Source organism: Rhinopithecus bieti, unplaced genomic scaffold (genome assembly GCF_001698545.2).
Source record: "Rhinopithecus bieti isolate Rb0 unplaced genomic scaffold, ASM169854v2 scaffold_41619, whole genome shotgun sequence".
Lineage (NCBI taxonomy): Eukaryota > Metazoa > Chordata > Mammalia > Primates > Cercopithecidae > Rhinopithecus > Rhinopithecus bieti.
In genome coordinates, this window is record NW_016817072.1 from 197,599 (window position 1) to 213,124 (window position 15,526).

Below are 15,526 nucleotides of genomic sequence, written 5' to 3' on the forward strand. Positions count from 1 at the left end.
TATTCAATTTTCAATCTTAACTATTTGCTTACAAGTCTTCCTCTGGCTTCAATTTACCACTGAGAAAAAAGTAAGTAATTTACAAAGCAACAGTTCTCTTAAATAAAGAGAACATTTATTTCTAAGTTAGGTAGCTCAGGAAAATTACTAAACTTCATTTAAAAATATTACATCTGAAAGGACCCTTTGGAATTGTAGTTAAATTAAAATGAAGTTGCCAATGGTATTGATTTTTTAAAAATCCACCTTGGAGCTAGATGCAGTAGTGTGTGCCTATAATCCCAGCTACTTAGGAGGCTGAGGTGGGAGTATCACTTGAGCCCAGGAGATCAAGTGAGTCTAGGTAACACAGTGAGTCCCTGTCTCAGAAAAAAAAAAATCATTTGCATTGGCTAATAGTTTTAAATCTTTTTTATACAGATAAGCTGGCATTGGTAGTTTTCTCGGGAGCCAAATCAAACTTTCTATTACAATTCAGTGTCACTCACTAGTCATTCTGAATAAATGAAATGACAAATACTTAGAATTCTCATATTTAAATGAGATACAAGCTTTAAAATATTTAGATACCCTAGAACAGCTAGAAAAGGATACAGTACTATAGGAAATGGGAATACTATATGGAAAAAACCAAATACACAAATCCAATTTTATGGATGAGAGCCAATATGAAGATTAAGTTTAAAATCTCCACATACACTACACTCCAGTTTGGGTGACAGAGCAAGACTCCATCCCAAAAAAATAAATAAAATACAATAAAATCTCTACATACATCATATAGGCAAACTGATTAACACAAATCCAAGTACTATTACTGGGATAGAACAAAGAGCATATCTGATCTTTTTTTTGAGACGGAGAAACAAGAGACAGGGAAAGGCAAAAAGGGAGAGTCAAAGGACTCATCTCAGGAAGGTGGGTTTTTTTTTTTTGAGGAGTCTCGCTCTGTCACCAGGCTGGAGTGCAATGGTGGCATCTCGGCTCACTGCAACCTCTGCCTCCCGGGCTGAAACGATTCTCCTGCCTCAGCCTCCAGAGCAGCTGGGACTACAGGCACGCGCCACCATGCCCAGCTAATTTTTGTATTTTTGGTAGAGGCGTGGTTTCACCATGTCGGCCAAAATGTTCTCGATCTCTTGACCACATGATCCTCCCACCTCGGCCTCCCAAAGTGCTGGGATTACAGTTGTGAGCCACTGTGCCCAGCCAGAACATATCTGATCTTTAAATCAACTTGTTGTGAAGTTTAGAAGTAGGCAATTGGTTTGGCTTTTTAGGTTATGGCCAGGGGTCCATACTGTGAAAATTTAATGAAGATTAATATATACTAAGACTTTTCTTTTATCTCATAACTAAAATGACAGGAATGCAACAGAAAACATTCTGAAATACTTTATTCACAGAAACCAGCTCTCATTGGTATTTTTAAAAAACGTAACAAGCCACTACAGCTATTCAGGCACAAAAATATTATAGCAAATAGACTGAACAAGTATTGGTATGTGAAAATTATGAAATTCAGTGAAAAGTATTGTCCTTAAAATATGTAAAAGATCTTGGCCAGGCACAGTAGCTCACACCTATAATCCCAGAACTTTGGGAGGCCGAGGTGGGTGGATCACCTGAGGTCAGGAGTTCGAGACCAGCCAGGCCAACATGGTGAAACCCGTCTGTAACAAAAAAAATATATAAAAAATTAGCCTGGCAGGGTGGCGGGTGCCTATATTCACTGCTACTCGGGAGGCTGAGGCAGGAGAATCACTTGAACCTGAGGGCGGAGGTTGCAGTGAGCCGAGATTACACCACTGCACTCCAGCCTGGGTGACAGAGCCAGACTCCATCACACACACAAAAAATTATATATATACACACACACATATACGTAAAATATCTCAACTGAAGAGACTTGAAATCTGAAGTGATCACGATTTTATACATCTCTCTCCTATATGTAATGGCAAAAAATTAGCAAGTATAACATAAAGCTTACATACCTTGTTATATAAATAACAATTTGAGAACATTGTATTGAAGTCTTCTATACATTCTGAAGCCTTCACATAATATTTATTCTCCAAGCGCTTCTTAATTGTATTTAAATCCATTGGGTTTTTTATAATGGTATAATAATCCTATAGTTTTGAACAAATTCTAAATGTTAGTAAGAATGAATACACTACAACCATTGATATACAAAGAAATTTAATACACTATACACCTGTAACTAGAGAGAGAAACTGATTATCTTTAAAAAGCCATATTCTGGCTGGGCACAGTGGCTCACGCCTCTAGTCCCAGCACTTTGGGAGGCTGAGGCAGGAGGATCATTTGAGGCCAGGAGTTCAAGATCAGCCTGGCCAACATGGTAAAACCCATCTCTAATAAAAATACAGAAAATTGGCCAGGCGTGGTAGCTCACACCTTTAATCACAGCACTTTGGGAGGCTGAGGTGGGTGGATCACCTGAGGTCAGGAGTTCAAGACCAGCCTGCCCAACATGGGGAAGTCCCGTCTCTACTAAAAATACAAAAATAAGCCTGGCGTGAGGACGTGTGCCTGTAATCCCAGCTACTCGGGAGTCTGAGGCAGGAGAATCACTCAAACCTGGGAGGCAGAAGTTGCAGTGAGCCAAGATTGTGCCATTGCACTCCAGCCTGGGGGACAGAGCGAGACTCCGTCTCAAAAAACAAAACAAAACAACAAACAAACAACAAAAAAACCCAGAAAATTAGCCAGGTGTGCTGGCGCATGCCTATCTTCCCAGCTACTTGGGAGGGTGAAGCCCAAGAATCACTTGAACCCAGGAGGCAGAGGTTGCAGTGAGCTGAGATCATGCCACTGCACTCTAGTCTGGGTGACAGAGCGAGACTGTCTCAAAAAAAAAAGGCCATATTCTAGAAACTAGAACCTTTAGTAATGAGAAACAAAGCTGACTGCTATGGCATTATTTTAGATTTTTTTTTTTTTTAAAAGCCAATAAAGATGAACAAAGATAAAATTTCAGAATAAAATTATCCTTGAAAATAAAAGGGCAGGAGAAATAAGAACCTTGTTTTTATGGCGTCTGACTCCATAGAATAAAATCGCAGCTTCAAGTTGACTAACTATATTGTAAACTACTCAACCATTGCATTACTGAATGGCTAAAAATTCCTAATGTAAGACCTAAAGTCAAATTCTGTATGTGATGTGACCAAGCCTGCCAGGAAGTGTCAAGAGAAACTTCACGGAAAAGGTAAAATTCAGGATAACTCTGCATCCAAAAGGTGAAGTGACATATACTATAAGAAAACATGCCGGGCGCGGTGGCTCAAGCCTGTAATCCCAGCACTTTGGGAGGCCGAGATGGGCGGATCACAAGGTCAGGAGATCAAGACCATCCTGGCTAACACCGTGAAACCCCGTCTCTACTAAAAAATACAAAAAACTCGCCGGGCGAGGTGGAGGGTGCCTGTAGTCCCAACTACTCAGGAGGCTGAGACAGGAGAATGGCATAAACCTGGGAGGCCAAGCTTGCAGTGAGCCGAGATCCGGCCACTGCACTCCAGCCTGGGCGACAGAGCGAGACTCCGTCTCAAAAAAAAAAAAAAAGAAAACATGTATTACAATTTATCACAACTTATTAAAATAAGAATGCAAATGCTCAGAAAAATAAGCTTTGTTTTTTTGGAAAAAAATTACTCATTGGGATAGACTTTAGTGATGCTAAATAAATCAGGTATTTGTTAAATATTTTGTATTTTAATTTTGGAGATGGAGTTTTACTCTTGTTGCCCAGGCAATGGCGCAATCTCAGCTTACTGCAACCTCTACCTCCACCTTCGAGAGATTCTCCTGCCTCAGCCTCCTGGGTAGCTGGTATTACAGGCATGTGCCACCACACCTGGCTAATTTTGCATTTTCAGTAGAGACGGAGTTTCTCCATGTTGGTCAGGCTGGTCTCGAACTCCCAACCTCAGGTGATCTGCCCACTTCAGCCTCCCAAAGTGCTGGGATTACAGGCAGGAGCCAACGTGCCCAACAAATATGATTTATTAGAGACTAGCTATGTCTTACAGATATTTACAGGATTTTTTTTTTTTGAAACATAGTTCAAGACATACATACAGGCAACTTTAGTTTCACAGCATCCACAGGACGTTGAAAAGGCCATGAAAAACTATGCTTCCACAAATCCTTTAGGACAACTTTTTGTAGATACTGAAGTTGATTTGTCAATCGCCCATTTTTCTTGGTATTTATATACTCTGGTGGAGGAGGGTTAACAATAATAGCTGTTTGTCGACTTGGCAGAGACATTCTTAACTGCTTCGAATCCTGCTTACAAGTACATGTCCTGAAAAACAAAAACTGAGTACTTCAGAAGCACTTTAGGAATGGTTTCCACAGGAGCTGAAAAGCGTTATTCAACAGTAACAGAGGCAGGCACAGGGGCACAGGCCTGTAATCCCAACACTTTGGGAGGTCAAGGCAGGTGGATCACCTGAGGTCAGGAGTTTGAGACCAGCCTGGCCAATGTAGTGAAACCCTGTCTCTACTAAAAATACAAAAATTAGCCAGGCGTGGTGGCGCACGCCTGTAATCCAAGCTACTTGGGAGGCTGAGGCAGGAGAATTGCTCAAACCCAGGAGGCAGAGTTTGCAATGAGCCAAGATCGTGCCATTGCACTACAGCCTGGGCAACAAGAGTGAAACTCTGTCTCAAAAAAGAGTAACAGACACTGTATTTTAAAGCACATGATAATTAAGACAGGATTAAAAAAAAAAAAAGCCAAATGGCAAAAGAATCAATTTTAAACAAACTTTTCTATATAAGTAGTAAAAGTTTTACTATATATGCCTTAGTCTTGGATGTTTTAAATTATTTCAACATCTCAGTCTTTCTGCCTTTCAAAAAAACACAAGTTGAGGTCTTAGCAGGAAAAGTCTATAAATTCCCAGTAGGAAGAAATAACAAAATGTTAAAGACACGATCAGTGTGTCAGTATTCTACAACTGTTAATTCAACAAAGAGAAAAGCAAAGCAAAAAACTTTTCTGCCTAATTTGAAAAAAGTGATTGATTTATTTATGGTCTCTCTCTCTCTCTCTGAGATGGAGTCTCACTCTGTTGCCCAGGCTGGAGTGCAATGGCGCGATCTTGGCTCACTGCAATCTCCACCTCCCAGGTTCAAGCGATTCTCCAGCCTCAGCCTCCCAAGTAGCTATGACTGCAGATGCATGCCACCATGCCCAGTTAATTTTTGTATTTTTTGGAGAAAAATACAAATTTGTAAAATTTCTATTTTTGTATTTTCTGGTCTCAAACTCCTGACCTCAGGTGATCCACACACCTTGGCCTCCCAAGGTGCTGAGATTACAACCTTGAGCCATCATGAGCAGCCAGAGTGATTTTATTTTATTTTCTATTTTATTTATTTTTTTGAGATGGAGTCTCACTCTACCGCCCAGGATGGAGTGCAGTGGCACAATCTCCACTCACTGCAACCTCCGCCTCCTGGCTTCAAGTGATTCTCCTGACTCAGCTTCCTGAGTAGCTGTGATTACAGGCACCTGCCACCACGCCCAGCTAACTTTTATATTTTTAATAGAGGCAGGGTTTCACTACATTGGCCAGACTGGTCTGGAACTCCTGACCTCAGGTGATCCGCCCTCCTCGGCCTCCCAAAGTGCTGGGATTACAGGTGTGAGCCACTGCACCTGACCCAAAGTGATTTATTTTAAAACCAAATTTATTAGAGTAAAATGTTACTCGGTGGCACATATTGCTACATCTAAAATAAAATATTTTAAATTTCATAGGTGTTTCAGAAAGACAGTAATTAATATTCCTAGACAGCATCATTACTTTAAGGATAAAAATGGTACTACCAATGTACACATAATATGTCAAGTACATGAGCAAAATGAAAAGTAGTTATGAAATAATTTTGTCCACTTTTAGAGACCAGTGTTAACAGCCAATAATATATCTTTGTCTGCATTAAAGTAGTATTAGTTCTCACCTCCTGTTGCATATTAATCACTTGTAGATATTTTTGAACTGTGGCATAATACATACCAAAATTTACTATATTAACTCTTTTTAAGTGTACAGTTAAGTATATTCATGTTTTTTGTGAAACCAATCTCTAGAACTTTTTCATCTGGCAAAACAGTAACTCTATGCACATTAACCAACAAATCCTCATTCTTCTGTCCCGCCCGTACCTAGCAACCTAGCAATAAATATATACACACACACACACACACATATATATATATATATACATACACAACATACTTTCTGCAGTCTCATGGTTTCATTTTCTCCTTTTTTTTGAGTCAGGGTCTGACTGTCACCCAGGCTGGAGTGCAATGGTATGATCTTGGCTCACTGCAGCCTCAAACTCCTGGGCTCAAACGACTCTGCCACCTCAGCCTCCTGATTCTCTGGGACTATAGGTACATGCCACCATATCCAGCTCATTTTTTTTTTTTTTTTTTTGTATTTTTTTTTGTAGAGATGGGGTTCTTCTATGTTGCCTAGGCTGGTCTCGAACTACTGAGCTCAAGCAATTTGCCCTCCTTGGCCTCCCAAAATGCTGGAATTACAGGTAAGCCCACGGTTCCCTGCCTCATTTTCTACATTTAATTTTTTATTTGGAATTACTTCTGCTGGTATCTTTGGCTACAGACATTTCCCAGCCTTGATTTTTTAAAAAAAAAACCTTGCCACACAAAAAACTTACACAAGGATGTTTATAGCAGCTTTATTCATAATTGTCAAAACTTGAAAATAACTAAGATGTCCTTAAGTAGGTGAAAGGGTAAATACACTCTACTACATTCATGCAGTGAAATATTATTCAGTACTGAAAAGAAATGAGCTATCGGCTGGGCGTGGTGGCTCACACCTGTAACCCCAACATTTAGGGAGGCAAAGGTGGGCAGATCACCCAAGGTCAGGAGTTCAAGACCAGCCTCGGCAACGTGGTGAAAACCCATCTCTACTAAAAACACAAAAACTAGCTGGAAATGGTGGTGAACACCCGTAATCCCAGCTACTCAGGAGGCCGAGGCATGAGAATCGCTTGAACCAAGTAGACAAAGGTTTCAGTGAGCTGAGATCCCACCACTGGACTCCAGCCTAGGTGACTGAGCGAGACTCCTTAAAACAACAACAACAACAAAAAAGACATGAGCTATCAAGTCACGAAAAGACATCGTGAAAACTTGAATGTCATTCTCAAAAAAAGGCAAAACTTGGCCAGGCGCGGTGGCTCATGCCTGTAATCCCACTACTTTGGAAGGCTGAGGCAGGTGGATCATCTGAGGTCAGGAGCTCGAGACCAGCCTGGCCAACATGGTGAGACCACCCTATCTCTAACAAAAATACAAAAATTAGCCAGGCAACGTGGTGCATGCCAGTAATCCCAGCTACTCAGAGGCTGAGGCACAAGAATTGCTTGAATCTGGGAGGTGAAGGTTGCGAGCCAAGGTGGCCCCACTAAACTCCAGCCTGGGTGACAGAGTGAGACTCTATCTCAAAAAAAAAAAAAAAAAAAAAAAGACAAAACTATAGAGATAGTAAAAAGATCAGCAGTTGCTAGGGGTTTGGAGAGGAATGAATAGGCAGAGAACAGGGGATGTTCAGGGCAGTGAGATTATGTTGTATGATATCATAATGGTAGATCCATTTGTCAAAATTTAAAGAATATACACCAAAACAGAAACTATGTAAACTATTAATGTTGGGTGATGACATGTCAATGTAGGTTCATTGATTGTAACAAACATACCACTCTGGTGCTGTACTTGAAACGGGATAGACGGGAACACTATATTCTGCTTAGTTTTGCTGTGAACCTAAAATCCTTTAAAACATAAAATCAATAAAATCTTTTTTTTTTTTTTGAGACAGAGTCTTGCTTTGTTGCGAATGCAGTGGCACGATCTTGGCTCACTCCAAGCTCTGCCTCCCAGATTCAAGCCATTCTCCTGCCTCAACCTCCAGAGTAGCTGGGACTACAGGCACCTGCCACCACGCCCAGCTAAGTTTTTGTATTTTTAGTAGAGATGGGGTTTCACCGTGTTCGCCAGGCTGGTCTTGATCTCCTGACCTCATGATCCGCCTGCCTCAGCGTCCCAAAGCACTGGGATTAGAGGCATGAGCCACCGCGCCCGGCCAAAAATAAAATCTATTAAAACACACATACATACAAATCCTCTCCCACTATGTTCAGTGCTAACACAAGTTTCTGCTCTCCCACAAATCCTAAATACCTTAAAACATTCCATAATTCCATATCTCTCACTGGCCTTCCTCAGTTACCTTCCTAGACTTCTCTGCAGTATTTAACATGGCTAAGTACATAGTACCTATAAATTACCTATAAGTCTTTTTGCCAAAAATGTGCAATTGAATGTAATCAAGATTTTATTTCTAATTTTAAAATTTTTTTGGAGACAGGGTCTTGCTCTGTCACCCAAGCAGGAGTGCAGTGACTCAATCATGGCTCACTGCAATCTTGAACTCCTGGGCGCAAGGAATCCTCCTGCCTCAGCTTCCTGAGTAGCTAGGACTACAGGTATATACCACCATGCCTGGTTAATTATTTTTTCAGGGGACCGGGGAAGCCAGAGTCTCACTGTTTCCCAGACTGGTCTCAAATTCCTGGCTTCAAGTCATCCTCTCACCTCAGCCTCCCAAAGCTCTGGGGATTACAGATGTGAACCACCATGCCAGCCTAATCAAGCTTTTAGATTTAACTTTTATTTTACAGAAAATTCAGGGACTTAGAGCTGTGCTGTATGATGGCTCCTAGTTAACTATAACAATTTAAGTTTAAATCACCCAAAACTTAACAGAATTAAAAAACTTAGCCACATTTCAAGTGCTTAATAGCCACATGTGGCTAGCAGCTACTGTAGGAGACAATGCAGATATAGAACATTGCCATCACAGCAGAAAAGTTCTAAGGGACAGTGCTGGAATGGCCTATTTTACAAAAGTCAAGGCATTACAGAAAATAAGAAAAATGACTCTACATTAAGATCCATGACATACAACTCAGGAAAAGCAGGCGGGGGATGGGGGGAGGGCGGGAAGAGCCATGCTAGCCAAACTCAATTGGTTATTCTATATCAAATCTTGGTTTTAAAATATCAGCCATATTTCCAGCCAGAAAGGTGGCAAAGAAAAAGATCAGTCATAACAAACATTTTGAGACAACTAGGGAAATCTAGGGGATTGTTCATCTTGATAGATGTAATAGCAAGGTGTACAGAAAAAAATGTTAAGTGTTGCTTAAAAAACACTTGTGAGGTCATATCTGTAATATATCTTTAAAAGGCTTGTGGGAAGAAGGCTATATAGAAAAGCAAACATGGCAAAATGTTGACAACTGCTGACATACAGAGATGTTTTTTGTATTATTTTACCTTTCTGTATGCTTGAAAATTTTAGTAACAGCCTTAAATACACTGTAATTGAGGGCCACAGATGGCTTGAACATGAATGGACCAAACATTAACAAATAATTCTGATACCATTGTCACTGGGCAAAACAATAGCTAATATTTGATCATCTGATTATCTTCTCAGTGGTGAATTTTCTGTATTTCTTGGCTGCAGGCCCTGGTTTCTAGTGTGAAGCTCACTGTCCAGCAATATATGACTAAAAATTTTTCTTTTTATAATTTATCCACTGTCATTACCCATCTTACTGCTTCAATTACTTTAATCTGTTTCTTTTAAACATTTAAAAATGTGCTTATGTGGCTTTTTATACTTTGCAAATTTCTATGCTAAACAGCTGTCAATTTTACTATTTCACTTTCCCTAAAGCCTTTATTACTAATTTTAGCTTTTAATTTTTAATAACAAACAGAAAAAGCCACCACAAGAGTCCTATAAAATAACCCAAAAGAGGTTTTGTTGTTGTTTTGTTTTAGGACAGAGTCTCACTCTGTCTCCCAGGCCGTAGTGCCATGGAGCAATTTCGGCTCACTGCAACCTCTGCCTCCACGGCTCAAGAGATTCTCCTGTCTCAGCCTCCCCTAGTAGCTGGGATTACAGGGAGGCATTATACTACACCGGGCTAATTTTTGTATTTTTAGTAGAGATGGGATTTCATCATGTTGGCCAGGCTGTCAAACTCCTGACCTCAAGTGATCCACCTGCCTCAGCCTCCCAAAGCACTGGGATTACAGGATTGAGCCACCATACCCAGACAATTTTCATCTTAATGGTGGGTCCTAATCACTTGTGAAGTGTCAGAAGTAAACATTTTGGTTAATTTAAGGTTCTAAAAAGCACTTACACTTACATTCCAATATGCCACCTTAAGGAGGGAAAAAAAGTACAGAGTTACCATTATACTGGCAACTATAATCTGCAGTCTAACCCATCTAGGTGAAAGTCCTCTATTTTTTTGTTTTGTTGAGACAGGGTCTTGCTTTGTCACCCAGGCTGGAATGTACGATCACCGCTCACTGAAGCCTCGATCTTGGGCTCAAGCCATCCTCCCACATCAGCCTCCCAAGTAGCTGGAATGACAGGTGCATGTCACCACACCTGGCTAATTTTTGTAATTTTTTTTTTAGTAGAGACGAGGTTTCACCATGCTGCTCAAGCTGGTCTTATTAAACTCTTGGTCTCAAGTGATTCTCCCACCTTGGCCTCCCAAAGTGCTGGGATTACAGACGTGAGCCACCACACCCAGCCTCCACTATTGCTTCTAATGTTTACAGTGATTTGTCATTTTGTTATTTCTGCTTTCAAAACATTTTTTGCCCATGGATATTATCTCTAGAAAGACGGGTCATACACGGTAGCTCATGTCTGCAAACCCAACACTTTGAGAGGCCAAGGTGGGAAGAACACTTGAGCCCAGGAGTTCAAGACTAGCCTGGGCAACATAGTGAGATCTTGTGTCTACACAAAATACAAAAATTAACTGGGCATCATAGAGCACACCTGTAGTCCCAGCTACTATGGAGGCAGAGGTGGGGGGATCACTTGAGCCCATGAAGTGGAGGCTGCAGTGAGTCATGACTGTACCACTGCACTCCAGCCTAAGTGCCAAGAGAACTTGCCTCAAAAAAAAAATAAAATAAAATAAAATAAATGCCAAGCATGGTGGCTCACACCTACAATCTCAGCACTTTGGGAGGCCAAGGCAAATGGATCACCTGAGGTCAGGAGTTTAAGACCAGCCTGGGCAACATGGTAAAACCCTGTCTCTACTAAAAAGACCAAAATGTGCCAGGTGTGGTGTCACATGCCTGTAGTCCCAGCTACTTGGGAGGCTGAGACAGGAGAATCGCTTGAATCCAGAAGGGGGAGGTTGCAGTGAGCTGAGATCATGCCACTGTACTCCAGCCTGGGCAACAGAAGGAGACTGGGTCTCAACAAACAAACAAAACAGGGAGGAGAAGAAAACAGTACATTAAAAAAAAAAAAGATGTGTCATAAGCAGATGAAATCTAATGTCAAGAATTCAATGTTGCATAGTAACCACTCATTACAACTGTTCAAAAACAATGTATCATAATTAAAAGTTCAATTCACTTTGTTGAAGACAATCACATAATAGTATAGCATCCCCTTGTCACATCAGTCTATGGTTCCATGAACAAATTGCCTGAAAACCACATGCTTCTTCCCCCCTCAGTAATTCTCAAAATAACCTTGGGAACTCTGAAAAGAATCTTTTTCTTGCTGTCACCCAGGCTGGAATGCAGTAACATGAACCCGGCTCACTGGAACCTCTGCCTCCCGGGTTGAAGCGATTCTCCTGCCTCAGCCTCCCAAGTAGCTGGGATTACAGGCACCCGCTGTCACACCTGGCTAATTTTTGTATTTTTAGTAGAGACGAGGTTTCACCATATTGGCCAGGCTGGTCTTGAACTCCGGGGCTCAAGCGATCTTCCTGCCTCAGCCTCCCAAAGAGCTGGGATTACAGGCGTGAGTCACAACACCGAGCTGACAAATTTTTGAATTCCCTCAGTGATTACTAACCACAAAGATGGATGTATTAAATTGTATTGCCCTATGTGCATACTTGAGTCTCCGGAAACAGTACAGCATAGAACTAAAGAGCTGGAGGTAAAAAGTAACCTGGCCCTTGATGACTAACTCCAAATCCTACAACATCAAATGAGCAGTCCCCAATCTAAGGGAGAAAACAGTTTCTGCAAACTTAGATCAGGCTTCAATTTGGGCCAGAGGTAATTAATAGAAATGAATTACAATGTTTATTCCTTACAATGACTCAATCTTCTCATTTGCTTCTCCCTTCAGTCTAAGGATGAGGCGATTTTCTATCTAGAACTCTTTTCCCAGGGACTTTAGATAACACTCCCCCTTCACCCCTGGAAGGCCTTTGGTCCCTCTTTTTTTTGGGTAGAGATGGGTCTTACTATGTTACCCAGGCTGGTCTTGAACTCCTGGGCTCAAGCACTCCTCCACCTGCCTCAAGCTCCCAAAAGTGCTAGGATCACAGGTATGAATCATTATGCTGGTTCATCTTTTCTGTATCTTCAACAGATGTCCTGGTCCATCTTTTCTGTACCTTCGACATTTATCTACTAGCTTCCCTCCATATAAACTTTGTCAAGTCTCCTTTAAAATTCTTCCCTTAATCCTATCATTTTCTTGGGACCTCAATCTTTTCTTCCATACCTCATCCCAGAGCATCCTGAGAAACTACATTGTCTTTACAGCCTACTTCACACTTGGCTTTTCCCCAACATTCCTCTAAAACTCCCCTTACACTAAGATTAACACTTACCATACTAAATTGTTAAATCCAATGAATTATTTTTGACTCTTAACTTGACCTCCCAGGAACATCTGTCACTAAACTATTATGACTCTTAAAATGCTCTTCTGGTTTCCAGGATACCATTTTCCAAATTCTATTTGTTCATTTATTGAATATGTACTAACATAAAGCACCTACAAAAGGTGCCAAAGCGTTGAGCTAGAATTTGGGGATACAGTCTCTTTGCAGAGTTTTTTGTATTTTTTATAGAGATAGGGTCTCAGTGTATTGCCCAGGCTGGTCTCAAACTCCTGAACTCAGGTGATCCTCTGACCTCGTCCCCCCAAGGTGCTGAGATTACAGGTATGAGCCACTGCACCTAATTTTTTTTTGTATTTTTAGTGGAGATGGGGTTTCACCATGTTGGCCAGGTTGGTCTTGAACTCCTGGCTGCCCGACTCAACATGCCAAAGTGCTGGGATTACAGTTCTGAGCCACCTCAACTTCCCCCCTTTTCCATCTTTTTTTTTTTTTTTTTTTTGCAATGGAGTCTCGCTCTGTCACCCAGGCTGCAGTGCAGTGGCACAATCTCAGCTCACTGCAACCTCCACCCCTCCAGGTTTAAGCAATTCTCTACCTCAGCCTCTGGAGTAGCTAGGATTACAGGCACATGCCACCACGCCCAGCTAATTCTTTGTATTTTTAGTAGAGACAGGGTTTCAACATGTTGGCCAGGCTGGTCTTGAATTCCTGACCTCGTGATCCACCCTCCTTGGCCTCCCAAAGTGCTGGGATTACAGGTGTGAGCCACCGCACCCTCCCTGCCTTTTTTTTTTTTTTTTTAAATTACATCTATACACCCTACCCAGCCCCTGCAGCCCCGCCACCCCACCTTATGCCAATCTCAGCCACTCCAAAGTATCAAATACATGGGCACAAATGAATGCTGAATATAATTTAAATATTCCAGATACTTACTCTTTTCCTATTCTCCATCCAGTAAACCACTGCTTTTGTTCAATCACTAGTCACCATATGAATTATGCAATGGTGTTAAGATCACACAGTTCAACTCACTATCCTTCATGCTATATAAACCCCTTTATAATCTGCCCCCTTGGCCATCTTACTAGACTCATCTCTTGCTACTTCACCAATTTCCAACACTGTCAGCCACAGTGAAGCAGGGTACCTGTAGTACCAGCTACCCAGTAGGCTTAGGTGGGAGAATCGCTTGAGGTCCGGAGTTGAGGTTGTAGTTGGCCATGACACTGCCTGTCAGTAGCCCCTGACTCCAACCTGGGCAACGTAGCAGGCCTTTTTTTTTTTTTTTTTTTTTTTGAGACGGAGTCTCACTGTCATCCGGGCTAGAGTGCAGTGGCCTGATCTCAGCTCACCGCCACATCCACCTCCTCCCGGGTTCAAGCAATTCTCCTGCCCCAGCCTCCCGAGTAGCTGGGACTACAGGCGCCTACCATCACACCCAGCTAATTTTTGTATTTTTAGTAGAGACGGGGGCTTCATTACGTTGGCCAGGCTGGTCTTGAACTCCTGACCTCAGGTGATCCGCTTGCCTCCGCCTCCCAAAGTGCTGGGATTACAGGGGTGAGTCACTGCGCCCGGCCTCTTCTATCTTAATTCTTAATACAGGCCAGCGCGCCTGTATTGGGCCTTGAGGTAAGGCCCACCACAATTCTGCAATACCCAGAAGACGGTTCAGCATGTTCCAGGGGCTTAATAAAGTTAGTTGAATAAATAAATGAAACAAGAACCCAAACTTCCCCGTCCCAAATGACCACTTGGAGAATAAACACAAAACGCCAGCGCAAGCTGAAAGCTAAAAGCTCCGTACTTTCTCTTGCATTTCCAAAATTACAGTACAGGCAGCAGCGATCCACACCAGTCCAAGACCTAAGAAGAACTACAAAGACCATGAGTATATTTCAAAATGGGAGGCGTCAGTTGGACAACTGGACCTCCCGCTCCCTCGCCCCAACCTCATCCTTCCCAGCCCTCCCTTGAACAAAAAACCAGACATTTAGGGGGAAGGAGGGAGAGAGAGAAAAGATCCCTTGGGGCAACGAGTCTGAAGTTGGTAAGGCCAAAGGAAAGTCACTGGCAACTCACCTGGGCTGCAGGCACGAAGTCGGGGTGGCCTTCTCAACTGCCCGGACTGTCGTACGATGTTGATGGGGTGGGGGAGGGGAGAGGGGAAAAAACGGTTGTTCCCACCCAAGGCCGCACCTCGGGGCGGGCCTAAGGCAACACTCCCTGTGGAGGGTACGTTACCTGTAATGTTACCTGTATATTACAAAACGAACCTTACGTGACTGCCCCTTTTTGGCTGCACAAAATTAAGCGGTGCAGGGCAACAGTACTCCGCAGTTCCTCACTGCCAGTTTTTGTTTTAATGGCGGCCGCTAGGCGACTGCGACTGCGACAGGCGCCTTTATAGGAGACACCCGGGGGCGGGCCTTGGCCATTGTCTGACCCCGTCACGCTGGACACACCTACCCCCCCCCCCCGGCCCCGCCAACCAACCCGCCGGGCGGCGCAAAAAGGTGTTGGAGTCTGAGCTGGGTAGTTAGGCCTATAGGGCAGGCAAATTGCGGCTGGGGTCATTACCGTGGCAGAGGGAGGGGCAAAGGATCTGGGGAGCGGGGCGTTTAGCCAGTAGGACCGCTACCCTCAAGGCGTTTGTAACACAACGTTTTCACTAATGAGTTAGCCTAGTAGAGGTTCTTGAGTTTTGGCTTCTGATGTTTTCGTCGTTTTC

General features: G+C 42.5%; 1 protein-coding gene across 1 annotated transcript in view; it reads right to left on the reverse strand.

Annotated features, from left to right (window-relative positions):
* The window catches only part of BRDT (bromodomain testis associated), a 66,055-nt gene extending 51,027 nt beyond the window's left edge, over window positions 1-15,028 (reverse strand). The window contains exons 1-3 of the mRNA XM_017855799.1: window positions 14,878-15,028; window positions 4,111-4,339; window positions 1,998-2,135 (exon numbers count right to left, since the gene is read on the reverse strand). Coding sequence (XP_017711288.1) covers window positions 1,998-2,135; window positions 4,111-4,302 — 330 coding nt within the window. The 5' untranslated portion in view covers window positions 4,303-4,339; window positions 14,878-15,028. The remainder of the gene's footprint in view (window positions 1-1,997; window positions 2,136-4,110; window positions 4,340-14,877) is intronic.
* Between the last annotated feature and the right edge of the window lie 498 nt (window positions 15,029-15,526).